This window comes from Culex pipiens, chromosome 2 (genome assembly GCF_016801865.2).
Source record: "Culex pipiens pallens isolate TS chromosome 2, TS_CPP_V2, whole genome shotgun sequence".
In the NCBI taxonomy this organism is placed as follows: domain Eukaryota; kingdom Metazoa; phylum Arthropoda; class Insecta; order Diptera; family Culicidae; genus Culex; species Culex pipiens.
The window spans coordinates 221,667,937-221,694,291 of record NC_068938.1 but is presented as its reverse complement, the minus strand read 5'-3'; the positions used below and the strand labels follow the sequence as shown (position 1 = coordinate 221,694,291).

At 33.4% G+C, this 26,355-nt stretch overlaps 2 protein-coding genes across 2 annotated transcripts in view; both read left to right on the top strand.

Annotated features, from left to right (window-relative positions):
- LOC120428921 (midnolin homolog) overlaps positions 1 to 22,838 on the top strand; it is a 70,780-nt gene extending 47,942 nt beyond the window's left edge. Inside the window, exons 3-7 of the mRNA XM_052708093.1 lie at positions 12,483 to 13,033; positions 15,772 to 16,205; positions 16,385 to 16,697; positions 16,765 to 16,991; positions 21,645 to 22,838. Coding sequence (XP_052564053.1) covers positions 12,483 to 13,033; positions 15,772 to 16,205; positions 16,385 to 16,697; positions 16,765 to 16,991; positions 21,645 to 21,942 — 1,823 coding nt within the window. The 3' untranslated portion in view covers positions 21,943 to 22,838. The remainder of the gene's footprint in view (positions 1 to 12,482; positions 13,034 to 15,771; positions 16,206 to 16,384; positions 16,698 to 16,764; positions 16,992 to 21,644) is intronic.
- LOC120431317 (uncharacterized) overlaps positions 853 to 26,355 on the top strand; it is a 40,680-nt gene continuing 15,177 nt past the window's right edge. The window contains exon 1 of the mRNA XM_052708094.1: positions 853 to 1,319. Within this exon, the coding sequence (XP_052564054.1) occupies positions 1,271 to 1,319 (49 nt within the window). The 5' untranslated portion in view covers positions 853 to 1,270. The remainder of the gene's footprint in view (positions 1,320 to 26,355) is intronic.

Genomic DNA, 26,355 nt, shown 5'->3' with positions numbered 1-26,355 from the left:
AAATTAATATCTAAACATTTTCGAGAATTTTGAGTATGTAAGCATTAAGGGATAGCTTATTATCGAACATATATGCAAAAATGTGACTGTTACATTGGGTGTATCAAAATTAGTGGCCAAATCAAATTTCTAGCAATGTCACCCCGGGTTATCAAAGTCACCCCACTTTTTGTTTATCATTGGTTACATCAACGGATAGTTATCCAAAAATTCCTGTCATAAATTTACAAACAAATCTAACATTTGCCTTCAAATCAGCCAGTATTTAATAATTCAAAATGCAAAGTTGATTCATCCAATCACCACATCACACCTCAATTATTGCCTCCAGTGGAAGGTGAAACGTTCTAACGAGTCTTCCGAGAAATATCGCCTCAAAAACGCAATAAAAGGTCGGGTAAACACCCCACCCCTCTCATTCCTCTCATCTCAGCCCCCAAAATGACGTGACGTGACGCAACAAAGCCCCTCCCTCCCTACCTCCTCCCATTTTCGTCACCCGACAATCGCTTAATTCGGTTAAAATTCAGCGCTAATTCAATTTGACCACTTTGCACCTTGACCTCCACAACCCCAGCAAAAATTTCGTTTCGTTTTTCGGAAAACCTACCCTATTCGCGTCAAAATTCCTAGTATTTTGGGGGCGAACCTTTAAAAAGAAGAATTCCACAAAACACGCGAACATCTCCGAGAGCGATTTTCTCTCATTTTTTGTTGAGCGAATCGCGCGCGCTCTCTGCGAGAGCGTGAGCAAGAAAACCAGCTGATTGCTGCTGAGAGCGAGAGCGCATCCAGGCATGGCCAAGCAAGCGTCGTCGCCGCCGGTTGTCGCAGGTTCGCTCTCAGTTCAGTTTCGATTCTAGACGCAGTTGCAACGCTTGCTTCGATCGGTTGCGCGTTGCTTGAACACATTCTGTGTGTCAAGGGTAGTGCAAGTAGTGTTGTTTTTTCACTGTTCTTTGAAGAATTGTTAGTTTGATAAGTCTTTAGTTAAGTGTTTCTTGCTCTAGTCGTGCATAGTTCTAGTCTTTGCTGTGATAGTTCAAGAGTGATTGTTCGGGGTGAAAGGCACCAAAGAGAACGTCGTAGCCGTCGTGCAATTATCCACGGCTGCGTTATTAAATAATTAATCTTAATTGTTATTAAGACGTTAGTCGGGACCCAGCGTGCCAGCGTGCTGGGTTCGCAGTTTGGGAGCAACTCTGTACGACGGGGTGAACGACTGTGAATTGTGTGATAAAAAGTGATCATAAAAATAAGTCATAACAAGATGCGAATCAAGTGGTTAAGTGGTTTGACTTTCTCCGGTTCTAAAAAAGGTAAATAGCAAATTGAATGATTGTGTGCAGTTTTTGAGGGGTGCGATCTAGTAGGCATCTAATCATTTGAACGTCAAAGTTGACGAAGCCTTGCGGTTTCCAGCTAAACATGTCTGAATTGGCCCAGGAATTTACAAGAATTCCCCCAAGTTTGCCGTTCTTCAAACAAATCACTCTTCTTAGAATTCAAACTCGACCCAAGCGCTTCATATTATTTCAACGTTTTCCCCAGAACTTTCCCTACTCAATTCCAGCCCTTATCAAGCAGGTGCTGGTGTGGCGGCGGAGACCCGCGTGGGAGCAAGACTTCTTCTCAACCCGCGGCGGCCACTTCCGGTTTCTGACGTACCAACTCTTGACGATGCGCTTATCGCATACGACTTACACAACTCTCGGAGTGAGTCACGAAACGCTCGAGCGCTGCCGGGTTCCCAGTATCAAGCTGAACTCGCGCTTATCTCATTGTTTTGCTGGAAATTTTGCCCCGAACGAAATTGGTCCATTGGTTCCGCCAGGGTGGTCGGACTTCTTTTGGGTTCTGACCCTGTTTGCTCCCAATATTCCTCAATCTGTCAAATCGTACCCTTCCACCTTTATCAAAGTCAATTATCGGACAGCTTACCCTACCACACGTGTCTCTTGACTGTGCCTCCTAATGGACCGAACCTTCCGAGAGAAGAAACCATTCCGGGAATCGGGCACGTGTCGGCCACGTCGTTGTCCTTGGGCTCGGCACTGACCTGTCACGTACGTATCGGAGGAGAATTTTCCTCCTCCCCAAAGGCGATCTGCGAGAGAAGAGCAGCTGATGGTGCTGATGCCACTTTTGCCAGTCAGCCAGCAAAACCGCTCAATGAAAGAAGTTCATTGTGACTGAGCAGAGGAGGAGGTTTCCGATAGGTTTGTTTATATGTTTATGCTCCAGTTGCAGCTGCTGCCGCCTTGGCTTTGCGCGCGCCTTCAATTCAAACTTTTGCTGGCCTGGTGCGTGTAGTTACGAGTCAGCTGCTTTGCGAGACTTGATGGTGGCGTGCACCCTCTCTTGAAGGGAGGTCGACGTCGTCGTCGTCGGGGAGGGTAATTGTAGGGTCAACGAGCAGATGATTGCAGTTTTCGATTGTGACACACGGGAGAAATGAAGTTGGGTTTTTGGGACGGATTGGAATGTAAGCTGGATAATTGGGCAGCTTCAATGACATGGAACATTTGCGTTTTCATGATATCGATACCAATTTATATTTTCTAATCTAATCTAATCTAATCTAATCTAACACAAACGCAGCCAGTCCGATGAAAGCATGCTGGAAAGTCTTGTGATTAGATTACGCCCCAAGCACTTTTCTTGTCATTATTAATAATTGCAGTACATCCGAGAACACCCGAAAATGCATTGCAAAAATTAAAGCGGCCAGCCCTACTACGTTGTGTTTACCGCAGAGAGGATTCTGAGAACGGATCACATTTCACAGAACCTACAGGGGAGGAAGGATGCGTGGACATACCGTACCAAACGCTCCTGTTTACAGTTTCATATGTGTTTTGTATAATGTGTTAAGTGTAAAATATAGTGTGGTTATATAATCAATTAAATATAATAATGCAATATAATGATCATTTAATAAAATCCCATCACCTATATATAATAACATGCACCCAAGCACACAAACAGCGACACAAAAGAAATGAAAATGAGCATGCAAAAACAAGACAGCGCGTCCCCGTGGTCAGCGCACTAATGATGCCATTATTTAATTATAATAACCACGCACCCAAGCACACAAACAGCGACACAAAAGAAATGATAATGAGCATGCAAAAACAAGACAGCGCGTCCCCTTGGTCAGCACACTAATGACGCCATTATTTAATTATAACAACCACGCACCCAAGCACACAAACAGCGACACAAAAGAAATGATAATGAGCATGCAAAAACAAGACAGCGCGTCCCCTTGGTCAGCACACTAATGACGCCATTATTTAATTATAATAACCACGCACCCAAGCACACAAACAGCGACACAAAAGAAATGATAATGAGCATGCAAAAACAAGACAGCGCGTCCCCTTGGTCAGCACACTAATGACGCCATTATTTAATTATAATAACCACGCACCCAAGCACACAAACAGCGACACAAAAGAAATGATAATGAGCATGCAAAAACAAGACAGCGCGTCCCCTTGGTCAGCACACTAATCGTATCGATACCAATTTATATTTTCGGGGATTATTTCTGAGCACGTCTGTCATGCACTTCTAATACTACTTTATACTTTGTTAAATGTTAAACTTATGAAAATTCCACTTTCAATATAATGATACAATAGATATTTCACATTCAGTATCAGGCAATTAACAGTTTACATCCTAATCAATTCGATTGTTTTTTTTCAGTTCATAACTATCAATTTGAACCATTCTTTGCATTTTTCAAAACAGGGAGTTTGAGTGAAATTATAAGTCATGTATGTCCATGTGTTTTGTCAATTAATCGTTTGAATAAAAAAATAATGTTATTTATTAGATTCTGTTATTTTTGGTACAGAAAAGTAGGCTTTTTCGTCGTTCGACAATGACAGGAAAAGTAAGTAGTTTCACGACGAAATTGCAAAAATAATAATTTTGAGACAAACTTTACCAGTTGGAAAATATTCCGAAAAAAAATTGAAAGCCTATCAATGTCACCCCGGTTGACGGTAATCCATGAATCATCAAAGGGGAGGAGAGTAAAATAAAAAATACGCAAATTTTCTTTTTTCAAATTTTGAAGCATCACGGAATTCTTAAGTCGGATTAAACTTGGAAATTAACCAAGACTAACATTTTAAAAGGGCGTTATATTGAATGTTTGGCCCTTTTGAAATGCTGGTCTTGATTCAAAAAATTTTAAAACATTTTTTTCGAAAAGATCGGTAAACTTCACGAATGTTTCATATTTTATTATTGTAAATCGAACCATTAGTTGCTGAGATATCGACGTTAGAAAATGGTGGGTTGTTGGGGTGAGACTTAGAACACATAAATTTTTCTGTTTTTATACCTTTGCATGGCAATATCTTAGCAACTAAAGGTTATATCAACAAAGTTCAAAAAAGCAAAATATAGAATTTTCTCTGCTTTTTAAACATTTTTTTAAGTAGTGGGCAAACATGTGCACTAATTTAAAAAAATGAAAAACGGTGACTATTTTCAAAAAAGTTACCTAAAAATGGCTATAACTTGAAAAAGGTGCACTTTATCAAAATTTCATTAAAGTACTTTTTGATTTCAAAATTGATTTTACATCGAAAAATGAAGTTAACAAATTTTTGCGACCAATATTTGGATTTTTTGAAAAATTTGTATGTAAAATAATATGGACAAACTTATGACGCAAAATGGCTTCTTTGGGCATACCGAAGGTACCAAAAAAGTTTCAACCTGATTGAGAAATCTGAGAGAATTGCTCAGGGGCAAAAAAACTTACTGAAAATTAAAATTTTATGCAAAAAAAAGTAAAATCTGTTGCAAATAATTTAGAATACATTGTACAACAAATTTTAAGCATTTAAAAAAACTTTTAAATCTTTGCAATTTTTTTTCGAATGTTTGAATAATTGAATTATTTGCAGTATACATTATGCTAAAACGCTCAACCACAAAAGTCTTTTGTAAATTCATTAGTATGTTTGCAATTGTTTTAAAAAAAGCAGGCTTTGAAAGGCATCATTCCTGATCGGCCATTTTGGCGGCCATGTTTGTTTTAGAAAAAAATCAAAGCTTTGTTCAGAATGTTTCAATCAAAAAATGGTTTTCTTTGTGTTGTTTGTAGAAGCATTTTACACATCGTGATTATTTTTTCATTTCAATTTACTATTTCTAGACCCTGAATGAGTGAAAAACAACATCTACAACCTTAATGATGTTTTATGCATTTTGTAAAATTCAAAATTTTTCAAATCAGGTTAGAAATTTGAAATTTATTTTTTAAATTTATAATGACTGTAATTTTGACCTTAGGGGTCAAAAAATGTTTTTTTCAAAGACAAAAATGCTTTTTAGAGCTCTTTTTGTTTGCTCAAAATTTGTCGTAGAAGGCGTAAATTGTGAAATACAATTGTCGTGTCTTCAATATAGCTGCTGTTGAAAAATCTCAAAATTATTCCTGCAAAGAAAGAACTTGGAAACTAATGATCCATTTTATAATGTTGTAAAATAAAACTCGTGTGATTTTTATTAATTTTTTTCGAATAAAATCTATTTTCTAATTAGATATTGCGACACAAAATGTGTGTGTTTTCAGCAAAGTTGCTAAGATTGACATACTTATCAACCTAAATAAAATCCCATAAATATTCTTGAAAAGCTAGATGTTGGCAAATTCGATTTTCATTAAGTTTTGTGATCTGGAAATCAGCGTCTCATGTATTCCTTATTTTTTTGATTGCTAAGATTCCTTATTTAATAAGGTTTATTTTCGTAAATTCCAATGAAACTCAACAAATATTCACTATTCAAAATAAAGTCGGTACTATAAAATATAAATTGGTTATTTAATTCTGAATATTTCAAATTTTTCACAAATGGTTATTTAAATTACATGTCTTAGTACAGGTTACACTCCCCATTACCGCGAGATGACGAATCCTGATCCTGTTTAATCATGTTCTCTCACGTTTGCTGATAACAACTACACCCTCTGGCTTCCTTCTGACGTGATAAATCGCGAGCAGAGACATCTGTTCTGAGCTGGGCAAAACTCTCTCTCTCTCTCTCCTCAAAACGAAACGTGTCTGAACTTGTTTCGAACGCAGCAGCGCCTACTTGGATTGCCTGGACTCGATTAGAGTTTGGATGGCGTGTTATTATTGTATACATTTCGTTATTTCCGTTTGTGTTTGCGCATCATCATCATCAGGAGTAGTAGCAGAAGTAGCAGTGGCAAGGAGGAGGAGGTTCTCATCATAATCGTCGTCGTCGTTAGTATTGAATTTCTCTTGAAATGATGATCCACTTACTGCTTGACAAGGACCAGCCGCTTTCAAACTGTTTTGTTATATTTTTTTTGAGAGAAAATTTGAACCTTGAACTTCGAATCGAACAAAACATTTAACACTCTCATAATTCCGGGAAATCTCATTTTAGATCATAATTATAATTCCGCCCACAGTCGTCGCAGACACACTAATCAGCATTCAAGAGGAGCCGTTCGGGGAAAAACTTGACTTTCAATAATTGTGAAGTTTTCCTTTTGATATCGGTGGTTGGCAGTAAATTCCAGTAAATTCTGTTGCTGTAACCACATCAGCAGCCAGCCAGCCAGCACCAGACAGATGATTTTGTTCTGGTGGTGCTGTTGTGGTAAACAAGCCATCGGTGCAAAAAATTCCCCGAACTCTCTGGCGAACCAATTTTCTCTGGGTGGCGTTCCGCAAAAGTGGGGTTCAGCACCACCACAACGGCAGTAGCAGAAGCAGCATGTTCTATGCTGTTTGTGTCTGGTGGAAAATTCAAACAATTAGGAGGTTGGCCGGGTTTTGCTACTTGTGGCATTTTGAAGAAGAACAGAAAATTTGAAATTAATTCGCTGTTTTTTTTTTTGTATTTAAGGGGTGTTTAATAGAAATCATACAATTTTGTCATCAATATCACCGTGGAAACCCATTCGTTCCGATTACTGATTCAATCGATGAAGTAACTTAATATCTCAGGATCGTTGATTTGTCCTTGGCATCCCAGGCAGATTTTGTTTTCCGAAAAAATAAGGACTGTAGTAATGTAATACCTTTAACGCTTTTCCCTCGAATAAAAATCATGGTAAAAGAAGAATGTTTGCACTTGCTCGTTCAAAGTTCGAAAGGGGGACTTGTTTGTGAGCAAAAGCATAATTGAGAAGCTTTTTGTAAAGAAACTGTTCCGTATACTGGGAATTGTTTTGAAATGAAAACATAAACTCAAGATTGGTTTCGTCGGAATTCGCTTGGGTAACCAACCTCTTTCCGCCTCTCTTACGAGACTAGATTTCCCGGACTTTCCCGGATAGTTTCCGCATCAAAGCTTTGACCTCTTGTTTGATGAGATTCGGCTGAATCGGCGTTGAGCTCGATTGTATCGGGAGCCGAATTGTGAGTGTTCTGACTGCAGGAATCAATATTTCAAACAGTGGCGAGGGGCGTTTCTTACGAAGCGAAAGCTTCATTCGGCGAAAACTAATTTGAAATTGCAAACCTCTTACGGTGAAATTCAGCATGTTTAACGTTGGCATTGTATAATTCCGCTGGAATTTGTTCGAACGCAGTGAAAAATACACTTCCCGGAATGTCAACGTTTCTGGGGACGACTGCTTTCGCTTAAAGATGATTCTTTACAAAACATTACATGTATGGTAATTTAGACTGATTTTAACAAAATATTCGTGTTCGTTTGCTGATTCAACTTCATTTTATTATTTTAAAATTTATTTTTTTGCATTTATTTTCTTAACATTTTTGCATTTACTAAAATTAGAATAACAATATTTTGAGTTTTTTTAAAGGTCAGGTGAAAGTAAGTGATGTTTAGGGCTAGTGATTTTTCACGGCAAAAAATTTCAAATCTCGCGGCATGCCAATTTCAAAATATTGAAATTTTACGTCAATTTCACGGTACTCTAAAATCTGCATAAACTTAAATGTGTTATTTATGAATGATTGTTTAGGCCGTTGCAAATATTTTTCAAAGTTTATGCCCCCACCTTCCATCAAAACCGGTTCGAAAAATCAGGAAAAAAAATATTTTTTCAAAAAAACTTCAAAATTTTAAAAGAAATAAAACTCTTCTCAACTTAAAATAATTAGAAATGCATTTTTCTGCGTTTGAAATCATATTGGCCTGTCTGGGATCAATCAAACGTATTTGGATTTTTTGTGAAATTCAACGAATAACTTGGATATTTTGAAAACTGATGATTGAAAACAACTGGGCAGGTGTAAAATGCGCTTTAAAATACTTTTTTCATTCAAATGTTGAGACCATGGCATTTTTGCATTTTTTATGAGCAATTTGACAGCAAATAATTTCCAATTTCGAGGCATTTCGCGATATTTACAAAATTTCACGACCGAGGACCAATTCCACAGATTAAGCGGCTTCCGCGCAATCGCGAAAAATCACTTGACCTAGTGATGTTTATTGTGTGGAAATCTAGGGGAAATATACCCATTCTAATCACTCTAAGCATTTCGACCCATTCTCATCACTTTTGCAGTTTTCCGCTATTAAATCAACATTTTTAGTTACATAAACAATGGAGAGTTGCTTGCTCACTTTTATTTGAGCTATTTGTTACTTTGGAAAAGTAAAAAACACTTTATGAAAGCTGTAATTCATAATCAAAGTGCTGATAGGCCGATAATAGAAATAGGCTGAAAAAGGGTATAGTTCCCCTAGTCAAAAATGATTTTTTTTTGCAATTCCGTTGTGAACCTTTTTACTTTTCCTGTCATTCTTGAACGACGAAATGGCCTACTTTTCTGTACCAAAAATAACAGAATCAAATAGCAACAGTTTTCAAAATAAATGCTGAAAAGTTCTACTTTTCAGCACTGAAATGAGTTTTTTTTAAGTTATACTTTTCAACATTTATTTTTGATTTGAACGACTTATTGACAAAATACATGAACATTTGACTTATAATTTTACTCAAAGGGTGTTTTACGGAATTTTCAAAAAATATTGTATGGAACTCATTGCAAAACTTGATTTTTGCAATACTCGTCGTATTTATACAACTCGGTGAACCTCGTTAGATAAATGTACGACTCGTGCTGAAAAAAACTTCTTTTGCAATTCCCAAAAACACTTTTTGAATGAAATGTTATGTCATTCATCCATGTGTTAGGTAAGTAAATTTAACGTTCAAATCAGAAAATATTGTAAATGTTAATTGTTGATACTATTGCTGAAATGTTAAACTTTTCAGCATCAGGTATTAATTTTCCAATCTGTTATTTTTGGTCGAGGAAAGAATGTCGTTTAAATGACAAGAAATGAAAAGGTGGTTTCACGACGGAATTACAACAAATATATATAAATATATTTTTAAATCGAACTAAAACCCTAAAATATGGGACCAAAAATGGCGTCTTGGCGTTTGATGGCGTTTTGATGGTGTTAAATCTGGTACCAAAGTCATACATTTGCGTAAAAGATGATTTTTAGAAGCAGAAATCTAAAATATTGTCTAACTAAATTTAAAAATAATTTTTAGATGGAAAATCCATCTTGCCGTTGAAAGTGACATTTCAATTTTTTTTAAAGTGCATTAACAATTTTTGCAGTTCAAAAATACTGTATATAGGAAAAGCACCCCATCTTTTTTCTACAATTCTCCTTTCTGATTGGACTGCATATGCTAGTCGCTGAGATCCTCATAAAGTTCTTACTTTGTGAAAAAAGAGTTTTTCTCAGTGCCATTAAAAACTGAAACTGATGTGAAATTTTCTGTTTTTTTTTAAGTCAGCCCTGATTTTAAGTTTTAAAAGAGCAAAAGAAAGAAATTCTCCTTATTTGTCATCTCATGTTTCAAATCCGACCTATATTTCAAAAATATTTCAAGTTGCAAAACGGAAAAAAATAACTTTGCTACATTCGATTACCTTTGTATTTTTTTTACGTAATTGGTGGATTGAAGATATCGTAAATTCGATTAAATAAATTGTTGTAGATATCTTGCAGATTTTTTTCTGCAATAGTGTGAGCTTTTTTGGAGGTCATCCATGAAACCCCAGGTAGTCAATAAACGACGTACTCTCTTTATTTTGTCATTGAAAAGAACCAAATTAATTCAAACCTAGTATTTTTTTTAAATTAATTTTTGAGATTTTGAATGACCAACTTAGGAACTCAGTTAGTAAGTTTATTTGAGGTCAACTCTTGGAAACTTTAAAGTGGAAATAGTATATCAGAGCAAAGTCCGTCAATAGGGGTATCAAAATGCTTTAAAAATAAATCATGATTTGTAAAATGCTTCTGAGCAATTCTTTATGAAATCGGTCTTTTTTTAATTTAAATTTTTGTATTTTTTAAAAAGTTCAGCTGATTTTTTTTGTGCTTTCGGTATGTCCAAAAAAGCCATTTTGCATCATTAGTTGGTCCATATAATTTGATGATGATATATTAAAAAACAAAAATCTGTATCTTTTGAAGTATTTTTTGATCAGCAAAGTTGTAGGTATGGATAAGGACTACACTGAAAAAAATACGCAAAAATATTTGACCGACTTGTAAATCTTTGAATCAATACTGATTTTTGCAAAACATCGCAAAATTGGTCAACAAATCAAATTTGCAATCAAAAAGTACTCAAGTGGAATTTTGATAAAGTGCTCCGTTTTCAAGTTAAAGCCATTTTAGGTAACTTTAAAAAATTAGTCGCAGTTTTTTTCATTTTTTTTTTAAATTAGTGCACATGTTTGGCCACTTTCGAAAAAAATATTTTTGAAAAGCTGTGAGAATTCTCTCTATTTTTCTTTTTTGAACTTTGTTGATACGACACTTAGTTGCTTAGTTGCCAGGCAAAGGTTTAAAAACAGGAAAATTGATGTTTTCTAAGTCTCACCCAAACAATCCACCATTTTTTTGGTTTACAATGTTAGAACATGAAACATTAGTAAAATTTTCCGATCTTTTCGAAAAAAATATTTTTAAAATTTTTAAATCAAGACTAAAATTTCAAAATATCGTAATATTGAATGTTTGGCCCTTTTAAAATGTTAGCCTTGATTTAAAAAATTTGAAAATTTTGTTTTTGCAATTCCGTCGTGAAACTACTTACTTTTCCTGTCATTCTTGAACGACGAAATAGCCTACTTTTCTGTACCAAAAATAACAGAATCGAATAGCAACAATTTTCAAAATAAATGCTGAAAAGTTATACTTTTCAGCACTGAAATGGGTGCTGAAAAGTTGAACTTTTCACACTTGTTTCGAAAAGTAACACTTTTCAACATTTTTTTGATTTAAACGATTTATTGACAAAATACATGAAAATTTGACTTATAATGTCACTCAATGGGTGTTTTTCGGAATTGCAAAAAATGTTGTATGGAACTCGTTGCAAAACTTGATTTTTTCAGCACTCGTCGTATTTATCCAACTCGGTGAACCTCGTTGGATAAATGTACGACTCGTGCTGAAAAAATCCTCTTTTTGCAACTTGTTGCATAATAGTAGTTTATGCAACAAGTTGCAAAAAAAGGATTTTTTCAGCACGAGTCGTACATTTATCCAACGAGGTTCACCGAGTTGGATAAATACGAAGAGTGCTGAAAAAATCAAATTTTGCAACGAGTTCCATACAACATTTTTTGCAATTCCAAAAAACACACACTAAGTGAAATTTTATGTCAAATTTTAATTTTTTTTTGTCAATAAATCGTTTAAATCAAAAAAATTTTGAAAAGTATTACTTTTCGAAACAAGTGCTGAAAAGTTCAACTTTTCAGCACCCATTTCAGTGCTGAAAAGTAGAACTTTTCAGCATTTATTTGGAAAAGTGTTGCTATTCGATTCTGTTATTTTTGGTACAGAAAAGTAGGCTATTTCGTCGTTCAAGAATGACAGGAAAAGTTAGTAGTTTCACGACGGAATTGCAAAAACTACTATTTCGATACCTTTCAGGGTCTTGAAATAACAAATAATGAATTTTGTTGCTAATTCATTTATTTCTGGCAGCTTCAACCTGTTTGGTCATTGGCAGCGAAATAATGAAAGATTATCGCGATTCCCCAGAGAAAACTGGTCAGCTTTGGCACAAGCGTTAAAGCTTCAGCTCAGCTTCCGGGAATCCGTTGATGGAACGGTGCCGTTTGTCCCAACCGTGCAACGGTGTCCCTTTCCGCGTGCGTCCCATCAGAAATGCTAATACCGAACCGTTGCGTTTCATAGTATTATTTTTACTTTCATCAGCCTTTTTTGTTGGTGTTGTTGTTGTTGTTGGGACGCAGAAAAGTTCGTGACGATACGGTGCGTTGCGTTCGGGCTCTTGGTTCGCCGCTCAAGTTTTCACCCGAAAAAGCTTATCGCTGGGAACAAGCACCATCACCGAGAGCGACCGCACATTCCCGGAAGTGTCTTTCTCCGACGACGCCGATGATGGTCCCGCTTTAATGAGATTTTTTTTCTCTCTTCTTCTTCCCCAGAATCGACGACGACGACGACGGCGAAGGTCGTGTCAGCGGCAACAAACCCGAAATCATCCGCCACCACATGCTGTCGACAGCCTCCGACGATGACGACGACGCCGACTCCGACGCCACAACAGAGCTCGACGACGACGACGCTGCTCAGTTCGCTCACATCCGCCGGTAAGAAGTCACGCGGCTGCAAGTGCTGCCGCGGATCTGCCAGCTGTGCCAACAACAACAACAACAGTCAACAGCAGTCGAAGAGTGGTTCGAGTTCCGTGGCGGCCAGCAGCGCGTCCTCGACCGGGGCCAAGTCGAAAAAGGGCAACTGGGGACTCAAGTTCAACTGTGCCAAACTGAGGGGAGCCTCAAAGTCGTCATCGGCAGTGGCAGGAGCTAGCGGTAGTGGTTCCAGTAGTAGTAGTAATAGTGCGGCTCCGGTGGCGGCGGCGGCGGCGGCGGCGACTACGTCCTCGGCGGCACCGATGGCAAGCAGCAGTAGTGCGACGACGAGTTCGATTATCGGGGGTGCCACCGGAAGGTTGCTGAGGAGTGAATCGGAAAAAGTGAGTGCGGTAGAATTATCATGATTTGTGTTTTGCTTAGTATTTTGAATGAACTTTGAACACTGTTTAAAAACTAAGAGCCATGCGTCTCCATTGTTTTCAGACAGTGGAGACGAATGGTGTTTTATTATATGTTTGGTTCAGTTTATTTGCAATACTGATCTTTGAAATAATAAGTATTTTAATTATTTTGGTTTTCAAAGATATCTATTTCTTAATTGTTTTTTTTTATTGAAAATATCAAAATGCATTCATTTTCTATGTCAAAAGAAGTCATTTTGTCTCATGAGTTTATTGATAACAATTGGCTTGTATTTCAAAAAGGATACTGAAGTACTGAACTCCAAATCTAAATATGAGCTTGATTATGGGACTACTATAAAAATTGTATCTTTCTTAATTTTCATTCTTTGAAAAGACATATCTTTTAAAATATTAAGGATTTTTTTTTTGAAAAAATTATGATAAGGCTGGTACAAATCTTATTTATAGTTTTTGTCTGATTTTAAATTTTACTAAAAAACTTTCCAATTTTACTTTCAAAAATGTCTTTTGAAAAATATCATGTGTTTTTTTAAAACCTTTTCAAAGATCTTTTTTTCAAGAAATCAAACTTTGCCGAAATAAAAACGATTTTTTCCGCGTTCTCATTTTTTTAAAGTCATAACCTAAAATTTTTTAGAAGATACCAAATCGATTAGATCTCCAGTTACGGGTTTCCAAATGTTTTATCAGCACTTTTGTTAGGACAGTTCCCAAGTTTGTATGGAAATTTAAATGGAGTAACCAATGATGCAAAATTATTTTTGGACATATTGAATCGATGGACTATAACAGGGATGCCCAAAATTGGCTGGAACTGATTTTTCTGGTGCAGTGGCGGTCCGGAAAAAATATTGAATAATATTTCTAAAGAAAATAATTAATAAACTAGTATTGCAAATAAGATAAATATATATGTAAGCTCATTCAAAGAAAAAAAAACTCTCATTTCCAATTGTATTGTTTTTTAATTAAGAAATGATTAGAAATAAATGTTATCATTTAATTCCAATAACTTCTAAATAAAAAAATCAGATTTATTTTGATTATTGGTGAAAAAATGCCAAAAGAAACTATTGCGAAAAAATATGAAAAAAAGTTGTAAAAACAGAAAAAAACAGAAAAAAACTAAATTTACATTAAAAGTTTTACTGCGTTTACTAAATAAAATGTTTTGAATACATTTGAATCAAAAATTTTTATTTCAAAAAAGACAAGCAAAATCAAAATAATTCGTTGAAATAAATTTTGCACAAAATATGAAAGATCAAAAAATTATTTTTTATTTTGTAAAATATGTAAAGATATTTCTATATTTTTAAAAAGTTTTTTTTTTTATTATTTATTATAATAATAGCCATGTTTTTTTTTCTCGTTGTCTTTTCAAAAGAAGCTTTTTTATTTATTTATTTTTTCAATTTTTGTGTGACAAATTGCCTCATAATGGAATCTATTGCCCTCATTATAATATGCAACTTTGTCGAAGACAGCAAATCGTTAAGAAAATTAATTAATTTTTTTTTTTTTTATTTTACATGCCAATGCCAATTTTGTATGGACAAAAAGATAATACAAAATGTCTTCTTTGAGCATGCGAAAGGCGTCCAAAAACATTCTGCAAGATTTAAAAAAAAACAACAAAATCAATTTAAAAAACGGCTCATTCTGCTCAAAAACAATTTTGATTTACTCAACCTTACTGAAATTCATTTCAATAATTCCATAAGCACTACTCATACATTGCAATTATTCAAAATTTTAAAGAGACAAGCTTTTGATAATTGTTACAATGATAATTTGTGTTGAAGGCAGTTTCTCACCTTGTGAATGAAGGAATTTTGATTTGATGTTTTGTGCATGCTATGATAACGCCTACTTTGACAAGAAAGCGAATTATAATGAACGCACTCGACTGAACAAACCCGTTTTTTTTTCAATATTTTTCTTGCGGTTGGGTCGACACCCCTATTCAAATTGTAACCTTTGTAAAGGTCACAAAATGCTTTTCATTTGAGATATTGCCAACTGCTGTTATTATTTCCACTTAATACCACGAAAGTGTCAACCTCAGCCAAAATCAACCTCAAGCAACATAACGTTCTCAATTATATTTTTTTGTCGCCAAAAAGATAACATTAATTTTCGGGAATTCCCGTTGAAATCCAAGATTTTTCGCTCCAATGGCGGCGTCGTCGTTTCGCGTCCTTTCGGGAAGTGCAAAATTTTGCGTGCGCGCGTGTCCTTTTTCTTCCCGGAAGATGGTCGGTCCGTCGGTCGCTTGGGCGTCACAAAGTGAGATTTCCATCAAAGTTGCGTTTGATAGGGGAAAGAGTTTTTTTTATCTGTTTAATGAATTAGATGGAATTGGGGGGTGCGAAAATGGGTTTTTAAAAGTGGGAGGAAGATTTGCTCATGACGTGCTGCGATATCTGTTATATTTTTTCGGAGCATGGTTTGAAATTCAAAAATATTCTGATGCGAACGGAGAATTTCGCTCTAATCCAGTTTCGCAGCTAAATCAAATTTTCCGGAAGGACACAGTCCGTGTGTAAATTGACCGTTCCGCAACTCAAACAAATCTCCGGTCTAATCTTGTTTTACTTTGAGTTTACCCTGCACAGTGTGTGGGGCGGTCATTCCGTTGAAATTCATAATAATTCCCCTTCTCTCTCTCTCTCTCGCGCGCGCAATTTCAGGTGGATTCATGCGTTTGTACCGCGTACCGCAAAGTGGACGACATTCCGGCAATCCCCATCAGCAACGGATATCCGCTGTCGGCGAGTTCGTTGGCGCTGATGCCACATCACCACGCGGCGGCCGCACTGCACCACCACCACCACCATTTGGAGGCACCGACGTCGGCGTCCAACGGCGGTCCCGGCGGCGGTGGAGGAACGGCGGCAGCGGCCACTAATCAACCGCAGCAGCAGCAGCAGCAGCAGCAGAACCACGCATTCCTGTTCCCGTCGGAGCATCACGGGCATCACCATCCGGGCACGACCACGACCATCATTCACCGCATCGATGGCAACACGGCCCAGGCGCTGTACGGCAGTTTGGGCGCCGGTGGCCACCACGGAGGCAACTCGGTGATTGTCGTTTCCGGTGCTGGCATGTTCGACATCTCGAGGTAAATAAATTTCGCTGGAACTAATTAGGAGAAAATGTATTTGCCGGGTTCCGGGAAATTGTTCTGGTTCTGCGCACTGCGCGGCAACCCGCAAAATTCCCGCGAATCCCGTCCCCAAAGTGTCACCTTGAGCCCGGGACTAAAAGTTACCAAATGTGTCTTGCTCCCTTCCAAAACAGGTTCAACAGCAGCGATGAGTTCTCGCTGGAAGACTGCGACGAACGGGCGCGGTTGCAGCGCGAGCTGGAGATCCGCGAAGGTGTCGACGCGCCACCCAACTTTACCCCCCGCGCGCTAATGTCCGGTGGGACGTTGACCGGTGGGACGGCACTGGGTGCCGTCGGCGGAGCCGCCGGAGTTGCCCAAGCCAACCAGATTGCATTCGTGTGCTCGCCGGAAACTTCGTCGGCGCTGAGTTTGCTCCAGCGCGGGCTCATGCTCCAGAACCAGCATCTGATGCATGCCGAAGAAATGCCCCGAGTGCACTCACAGGTGAGACGAAACTTTCCCCACCAAAAACGAAACCCAAAAACCTAACCTCAATCTCAAACCCGGCCAGGTCGACTTCATTCACTGTCTGGTTCCGGACCTGCAGAAGATCACTAGCTGCTGCTTCTACTGGGGCAAGATGGACCGGTACGAGGCGGAGAAGCTGCTGGACGGAAAGCCCGAGGGGACGTTCCTGCTGCGCGATTCGGCCCAGGAGGAGTTTCTGTTTTCGGTGTCGTTCCGGAAGTACAGCCGGTCGCTGCACGCGCGCATCGAGCAGTTTAACCACAAATTTAGGTGAGTTTGATAAAAATTTTAAGAATTTTAAGAATTTTAAGAATTTTAAGAATTTTAAGAATTTTAAGATTTTTAAGAATTTTAAGAATTTTAAGAATTTTAAGAATTTTAAGAATTTTAAAAATTTTAAGAATTTTAAGAATTTTAAGAATTTTAAGAATTTTAAGAATTTTAAGAATTTTAAGAATTTTAAGAATTTTAAGAATTTTAAGAATTTTAAGAATTTTAAGAATTTTAAGAATTTTAAGAATTTTAAGAATTTTAAGAATTTTAAGAATTTTAAGAATTTTAAGAATTTTAAGAATTTTAAGAATTTTAAGAATTTTAAGAATTTTAAGAATTTTAAGAATTTTAAGAATTTTAAGAATTTTAAGAATTTTAAGAATTTTAAGAATTTTAAGAATTTTAAGAATTTTAAGAATTTTAAGAATTTTAAGAATTTTAAGAATTTTAAGAATTTTAAGAATTTTAAGAATTTTAAGAATTTTAAGAATTTTAAGATTTTTAAGAATTTTAAGAATTTTAAGAATTTTAAGAATTTTAAGAATTTTAAAAATTTTAAGAATTTTAAGAATTTTAAGAATTTTAAGAATTTTAAGAATTTTAAGAATTTTAAGAATTTTAAGAATTTTAAGAATTTTAAGAATTTTAAGAATTTTAAGAATTTTAAGAATTTTAAGAATTTTAAGAATTTTAAGAATTTTAAGAATTTTAAGAATTTTAAGAATTTTAAGAATTTTAAGAATTTTAAGAATTTTAAGAATTTTAAGAATTTTAAGAATTTTAAGAATTTTAAGAATTTTAAGAATTTTAAGAATTTTAAGAATTTTAAGAATTTTAAGAATTTTAAGAATTTTAAGAATTTTAAGAATTTTAAGAATTTTAAGAATTTTAAGAATTTTAAGAATTTTAAGAATTTTAAGAATTTTAAGAATTTTAAGAATTTTAAGAATTTTAAGAATTTTAAGAATTTTAAGAATTTTAAGAATTTTAAGAATTTTAAGAATTTTAAGAATTTTAAGAATTTTAAGAATTTTAAGAATTTTAAGAATTTTAAGAATTTTAAGAATTTTAAGAATTTTAAGAATTTTAAGAATTTTAAGAATTTTAAGAATTTTAAGAATTTTAAGAATTTTAAGAATTTTAAGAATTTTAAGAATTTTAAGAATTTTAAGAATTTTAAGAATTTTAAGAATTTTAAGAATTTTAAGAATTTTAAGAATTTTAAGAATTTTAAGAATTTTAAGAATTTTAAGAATTTTAAGAATTTTAAGAATTTTAAGAATTTTAAGAATTTTGAGAATTTTAAGAATTTTAAGAATTTTAAGAATTTTAAGAATTTTGAGAATTTTAAGAATTTTAAGAATTTTAAGAATTTTAAGAATTTTAAGAATTTTAAGAATTTTAAGAATTTTAAGAATTTTAAGAATTTTAAGAATTTTAAGAATTTTAAGAATTTTAAGAATTTTAAGAATATTAAGAATTTTAAGAATTTTAAGAATTTTAAGAATTTTAAGAATTTTAAGAATTTTAAGAATTTTAAGAATTTTAAGAATTTTAAGAATTTTAAGAATTTTAAGAATTTTAAGAATTTTAAGAATTTTAAGAATTTTAAGAATTTTAAGAATTTTAAGAATTTTAAGAATTTTAAGAATTTTAAGAATTTTAAGATTTTTAAGATTTTTAAGAATTTTAAGAATTTTAAGAATTTTAAGAATTTTAAGAATTTTAAGAATTTTAAGAATTTTAAGAATTTTAAGAATTTTAAGAATTTTAAGAATTTTAAGAATTTTAAGAATTTTAAGAATTTTAAGAATTTTAAGAATTTTAAGAATTTTAAGAATTTTAAGAATTTTAAGAATTTTAAGAATTTTAAGAATTTTAAGAATTTTAAGAATTTTAAGAATTTTAAGAATTTTAAGAATTTTAAGAATTTTAAGAATTTTAAGAATTTTAAGAATTTTAAGAATTTTAAGAATTTTAAGAATTTTAAGAATTTTAAGAATTTTAAGAATTTTAAGAATTTTAAGAATTTTAAGAATTTTAAGAATTTTAAGAATTTTAAGAATTTTAAGAATTTTAAGAATTTTAAGAATTTTAAGAATTTTAAGAATTTTAAGAATTTTAAGAATTTTAAGAATTTTAAGAATTTTAAGAATTTTAAGAATTTTAAGAATTTTAAGAATTTTAAGAATTTTAAGAATTTTAAGAATTTTAAGAATTTTAAGAATTTTAAGAATTTTAAGAATTTTAAGAATTTTAAGAATTTTAAGAATTTTAAGAATTTTAAGAATTTTAAGAATTTTAAGAATTTTAAGAATTTTAAGAATTTTAAGAATTTTAAGAATTTTAAGAATTTTAAGAATTTTAAGAATTTTAAGAATTTTAAGAATTTTAAGAATTTTAAAAATTTTAAGAATTTTAAGAATTTTAAGAATTTTAAGAATTTTAAGAATTTTAAGAATTTTAAGAATTTTAAGAATTTTAAGAATTTTAAGAATTTTAAGAATTTTAAGAATTTTAAGAATTTTAAGAATTTTAAGAATTTTAAGAATTTTAAGAATTTTAAGAATTTTAAGAATTTTAAGAATTTTAAGAATTTTAAGAATTTTAAGAATTTTAAGAATTTTAAGAATTTTAAGAATTTTAAGAATTTTAAGAATTTTAAGAATTTTAAGAATTTTAAGAATTTTAAGAATTTTAAGAATTTTAAGAATTTTAAGAATTTTAAGAATTTTAAGAATTTTAAGAATTTTAAGAATTTTAAGAATTTTAAGAATTTTAAGAATTTTAAGAATTTTAAGAATTTTAAGAATTTTAAGAATTTTAAGAATTTTAAGAATTTTAAGAATTTTAAGAATTTTAAGAATTTTAAGAATTTTAAGAATTTTAAGAATTTTAAGAATTTTAAGAATTTTAAGAATTTTAAGAATTTTAAGAATTTTAAGAATTTTAAGAATTTTAAGAATTTTAAGATTTTTAAGAATTTTAAGAATTTTAAGAATTTTAAGAATTTTAAGAATTTTAAAAATTTTAAGAATTTTAAGAATTTTAAGAATTTTAAGAATTTTAAGAATTTTAAGAATTTTAAGAATTTTAAGAATTTTGAGAATTTTAAGAATTTTAAGAATTTTAAGAATTTTAAGAATTTTAAGAATTTTAAGAATTTTAAGAATTTTAAGAATTTTAAGAATTTTAAGAATTTTAAGAATTTTAAGAATTTTAAGAATTTTAAGAATATTAAGAATTTTAAGAATTTTAAGAATTTTAAGAATTTTAAGAATTTTAAGAATTTTAAGAATTTTAAGAATTTTAAGAATTTTAAGAATTTTAAGAATTTTAAGAATTTTAAGAATTTTAAGAATTTTAAGAATTTTAAGAATTTTAAGAATTTTAAGAATTTTAAGAATTTTAAGAATTTTAAGAATTTTAAGAATTTTAAGAATTTTAAGATTTTTAAGAATTTTAAGAATTTTAAGAATTTTAAGAATTTTAAGAATTTTAAGAATTTTAAGAATTTTAAGAATTTTAAGAATTTTAAGAATTTTAAGAATTTTAAGAATTTTAAGAATTTTAAGAATTTTAAGAATTTTAAGAATTTTAGGAATTTTAAGAATTTTAAGAATTTTAGGAATTTTAAGAATTTTAAGAATTTTAAGAATTTTAAGAATTTTAAGAATTTTAAGAATTTTAAGAATTTTAAGAATTTTAAGAATTTTAAGAATTTTAAGAATTTTAAGAATTTTAAGAATTTTAAGAATTTTAAGAATTTTAAGAATTTTAAGAATTTTAAGAATTTTAAGAATTTTAAGAATTTTAAGAATTTTAAGAATTTTAAGAATTTTAAGAATTTTAAGAATTTTAAGAATTTTAAGAATTTTAAGAATTTTAAGAATTTTAAGAATTTTAAGAATTTTAAGAATTTTAAGAATTTTTAGAATTTTTAGAATTTTTAGAATTTTTAGAATTTTTAGAATTTTTAGAATTTTTAGAATTTTTAGAATTTTTAGAATTTAAGAATTTTAAGAATTTTAAGAATTCTAAGAATTGTTCTTCGTGAACTTTTTTTTTTATAAAAATTACGGTTTTCTACTGCTGTCAAAATAGAAAATTCGTTTGGACAAATTAAGTTACGTTTCAGTTATTGATAAATATATTGACAAATTTCAAGGAAAACTGCTTAATTAAAAATTTTGTTAAATGATCGTTTTCCATTCTTCCTCCAAGGATTGTGGATTTCATCGAAGCGCAAAACAAGCCCCTTTCCTGGGAATCCCCCTGCCAGGAGATGTTGCTTCGTGATTAGACTTTTCGGGAATTCTCGAAATAATGTTTCCATTTCCCTCAAAATCATCATTGGAAGCGATACTTGTTGGCACTTTCCTGGTAGGGAGAAAATTGGAATAAAATAACAGCAGTTGACAGTTTGAAACGGCATTGTGTCCTCCTTGGAAGGTTGAGTTTTTTAAACAGGATTTTTCATCGAAGAGGTCTATGAAATCAAGCCTGCTTCGACTTTCAATTGAAGCTTTTTTTTGTTCGACCGAATAGAATGTGGGATTTTCGATGAAATAAAAAAAGAAAATACTCAATAAATAACATTTGAAAAATATTTCAAACAATTCTAACATTTGCTTTTTTCCCATTCAACAGTTTCGACTCACGCGATCCCGGCGTGTACACGGCCTCCACCGTGACCGGTCTGCTCGAGCACTACAAGGACCCGTCCTGCGTGATGTTCTTCGAGCCGATGCTGACGTACCCGCTGAACCGGAACTTTACCTTCTCGCTGCAGCAGCTGTGCCGGGCCACGATCGTCAGCAACACCACGTACGACGGCATCAACGGCCTGCCGCTGCCCAAGTCACTCAAGTCGTACCTGAAGGAGTACCACTACCGGCAGCGGATCCGCATCCGGCCGCTGGACGAGCACCTGTACTCTGGCATCTAGTACGGCCAAGGCCAAGGGGCGACGGCGGAGGACGAGGAGTGGTGGGAGGGTGGGGAGCGACCGCGGCGGCGGATGCGACGGAGACGGCGCCGGACGCGGTCACAGCGGAATCGGGGTGGTGGCCACAAGGACAATTACTGGGCCGGTCTGCTCGAGGTGGACGATAATTGGCCCGACCTTGAGCGGCGCGGAATGGTGGGTCGCGATTTGGGTCACCTCATTGCGGCGGCCATCGCGCAAGAACGGGAAGAGCGGGAACAGGCGCGGCGCGTCCGCACGGAGAAGATTGTCCAGAAGCTGTTTTGCTGCTTCCGGGGCTGAGTGTGTGCGTGTAAATTGTCCTGTATTTGTAAATAGCACATCTAAATCACACACACACATTGATTCAGTTATTCCTTATTATTTATGCCAATTGTTGTTATCTAAGTTATTTGTCTTTTTCACACACACTCAAATTATTAGACCATTCTAGTTGCGCTTTGCAAACTGTACATGTGTTAACGCGCGCGTTATGATAATTGTTTATAACATTCTTTCGTCGCCTTAGTGAATTATGTTACGATTTAAGCTAGTAGAAGCAAACAGTTTCCTTCCTAAATATTTATAGTGACTGAAGCCGTACAAGCAAGTTAGAAAGAGAGAGAGAGCAACCTTAGAAAAGACTAGTGAATCTCAAATTAGTTGAAGAGAAAGCGGTACGGAATTTAGAAGCAGTTTTCGTTGTTTTTGTTACAGTTCTTAGCACAGATCAGTTTCCAAATCTAATCTTAGTAGGCGACAAGCGCTCTCCAGTTGCCACAGTTGATCACTCTCAAAAACGCAAATAAACAAACTCAACAACAACAAATCAAACCCAGTATTCGAAGCTTTCTTCACTCTTAACAAAACAAAACAAAGATCGAACATTGTACAACTCTAAGATAAACAAAAACCCTAGAAATAGCCGTTATAAAAGAAGCCCATATCTAAACAAAAATCGCGAGAAATAAAAAAAAACTAAACAGAAACCTGTTCCCAGTGGTACCAACAAACCCTTGTTGTCGTCGTTCAGAGAGTTCAGAACAATTCCAGCAAACCACGAATTTAACCCACTCACACACACACCGTCGTCGTCTTACAGTCACAAAGTCACAATCAAACCGAAATGGTTACACAAGAGAATAATAACAGCAACAACAACAAAACATGGAAAAACAAAACCGGTAACCAGCAACGTGTTTTCAATGTTCACTGAAGAGGAAAAATTAATCAAACTAGTAGCAATTTAGTGAGCAGCGTTTAGAGCAAAAAGTCAGCGTGTGATAGAGAAAAGGCTAGCAAAAGGAGAAGGTGAAAAACAAATCGTGTAAAGCAATGTGGGGGTTTTCGGGGGGTAGATGGAAAGAATAAATATTAAAACGGAATGGAAAACGTTCTGGTAGCTTTAATGAGAGGAAAACTAAAGCAGAGAGCATTGAAAAAAAGAGTACTTGCTAATGTGAAAACTTATACAAAAGAAAAAAAAATACCACACAACACTACGAAATGATTAGCGGTAGTTGAATCTCTAGAGTAGAGACCAGAGAGCAAATATGTATGATAAAGAAAATAAAACAGGTAAAATGTAATCCAAGTAATTGGGATGTCTTATTTATTTTATTTATTCGAAATGAAACCCATTCAGGGTGTCCTCCGAACAATTGAAAGATGTTTTTCCCCATACATTTTTGCGATTTTCCCCATATAAACTTCAACGATGAAAAGCGACCCCTTAGCCTTTACCGATTTGGCTCAAAATTGGTACAGTTACTTGTTTTTGCCTAAAGAATCGATTAAGGGGGTATCTCTTGCGATTTTCCAAAATTTTCAATTTTTCTTGTCACCCTAGTGCCCACTCAAGTCGGGAAATCAAGATAGTCGTGAATTCACGAAATTCCACGAAAAAAACGGATAAAATAGTCGGGAATTTGAGATTTTTAGTGGTCGCAAACGACAATTCGAAAAAATAGGAATGTCGGGAATTTGCGAATGGCAAAAGTCGGGAATTCACCAAAGTCCAAAAAAAATCTGGAAAAATTCGGATATTCGGGTTTTTTTTTCAAAAAGTCGAGAATTCGCCAAAATCCTCCAAAAATTGGGAAAAATTCGAGAATTTTCCAAAAATCTACGAAATCGGGAAAAGTCTAAAATTTGTGATTATTTTGTGAAAAGGTCAGAATAATTTGCCAAAATCACAAAAAAAATCAAGAATTTGCCAAAATCCTAAAAAGAAAAGAAAAACAGAAGAAAGTCGAGAATCTGTTTTTTTTTTAAATTGTCGGAAGTTTGTCCAAATCCACAAAAAAGTGGGAAAAAGTTGGGGATTTGTGATTTTTTGTCAAAATGTTGGAAATTTGCCGAAATCCACAAAAAAACTGAAAAAAGAGTTGGGAATTTTTTAAATGATCGAAAACAATTAAGAATCTGCCAAAATCCACAAAAAAGTGGGAAAAAGTTGGGGATTTGTGATTTTTTGTCAAAATGTTGGAAATTTGCCGAAATCCACAAAAAAACTGAAAAAAGAGTTGGGAATTTTTTAAATGATCGAAAACAATTAAGAATCTGCCAAAATCCACAAAAAAGTGGGAAAAATTTGGGGATTTGTGATTTTTTGTCAAAATGTTGGAAATTTGCCGAAATCCACAAAAAAACTGAAAAAAGAGTTGGGAATTTTTTAAATGATCGAAAACAATTAAGAATCTGCCAAAATCCACAAAAAATCAGGATAGGTAAGGAATTTGTGAGTTTTGTCAAAAGATCGGGAAAATGTCTAGATTAAACAGTATACAGTCGACTCTCTGGCTGTCGATCTTCTCGATATCAATAATTCTCCATCTACCGATGAATTCTTCAGTCCCTTCAATCTGCATACTTCAATTATCTTCATTCCTCGATATTTTCCCTTGCTTGAAGGATTTCTTCCTCGACAGTCCCTTGGATTCTGTTTGCTTTAAAAACTCTTCCGGTTGTCAATAATTTCACTTTCTCATGGCTTGCATAGACATTTTTCTTGGCGAAACGAAGCTTTGAAGGGTGTTTGACATTAGTTTGTTTTTGTTTGATGGACGTTGCCATGATTCTCTCCCATAGCTGGGTATCAAGAAAAAAATATTTTCAATCGAGTCTTCATTTTGCATCGTTCTGTAAACTGATGATTCTCTTCCTCGACGGTCCCTTGGATATTGACAACCAGAGAGTCGACTGTACAAAAATCTAAACAAAATCGAGAATTTTGTTTTTTTTTTTGTCAAAAAGTCGAAAATTCCCCAAAATTCACAAAATATGGAAAAAATTGAGTGGCCACTCGATAATCCACTAAAATAATCGAGAATCCGCAGAATAGTAAAAATTCGGTAATTTGTGTTTTTTTGTCAAATAGTGGAGAATTCGCAAAAAGAAAAAAAACACTATTAATCGAGAAAAAGTTGGAAATTTGTGATTTATTGTCAAAAAGTCATAAATTTGCCAAAATCTACAAAAAAAAGGGAATTTGTGATTTTTTCAAAAGGTCGGGAAAAAGTCGAGAATTTGCTATACAAGAAATCGGGAAAAGTCGGGAATTTGTGATTTTTTTTGACAAAAAGCAAGGAATTCTAGCAAATCTACAATCAATAGGGACAAAGTCGGGAATTTGTGAATTTTTGTCAAGAAATTGGTCGCGAAATCGTCAAAATCCACAAAAATCGGAAAAGTCGGGAATTTGTCAACCAGGGATCAGGTCGAGAATTTGAGTTTTTTTGTCAAAAAGTCGAAAATTCATTAAAAGACGGGAAAATATTGGCAATTTGAGCTTTTTTGACATAATGACGAAAATTTGCCAAAATAATGAAAAAGGTGGGAATCCCGAGCACTTTTAAATCTTAAATAATTTGCAATTTTTAATAATTTTCAAAATATTCAAATCCAACTGAAAAATGGTTTATTTCACTATGTTGATCACTATCATTTATTTCATTATAAATTTTATTATGTTTAATAAACTTTTTTGAAATTGATTTAAATGCATGGCTTAGTAAATAAAAAATTGCATAAAAATTCAGTAGAAATTGATTTTTCCTACCTAGCAACCTAGAATTATCATCTTCAACAATAAAGGTGCTGAAATGTTCAACCTTTCAACACTTGTATCGAATAGTAATAGTTACATACTTGCTTATCTAGACCGGGATAGTTAATTTGTCTGCTTTCGGCTGAAAACAGCCATATGTAATACTTACCAACATTTTTATATATTTTTTAAGTTGTCCAAACACACGGATTCTAAACTGCAGCTGGGAATTGGAAATCCGTTTCATTCAATCCTACTAACGGTGCACATCAACCAGAGCTTTTTGCACCAAGATTATTGTTACACAGATTCAAGTATCTTGAAAACTACGGGAACTAGTGATATTA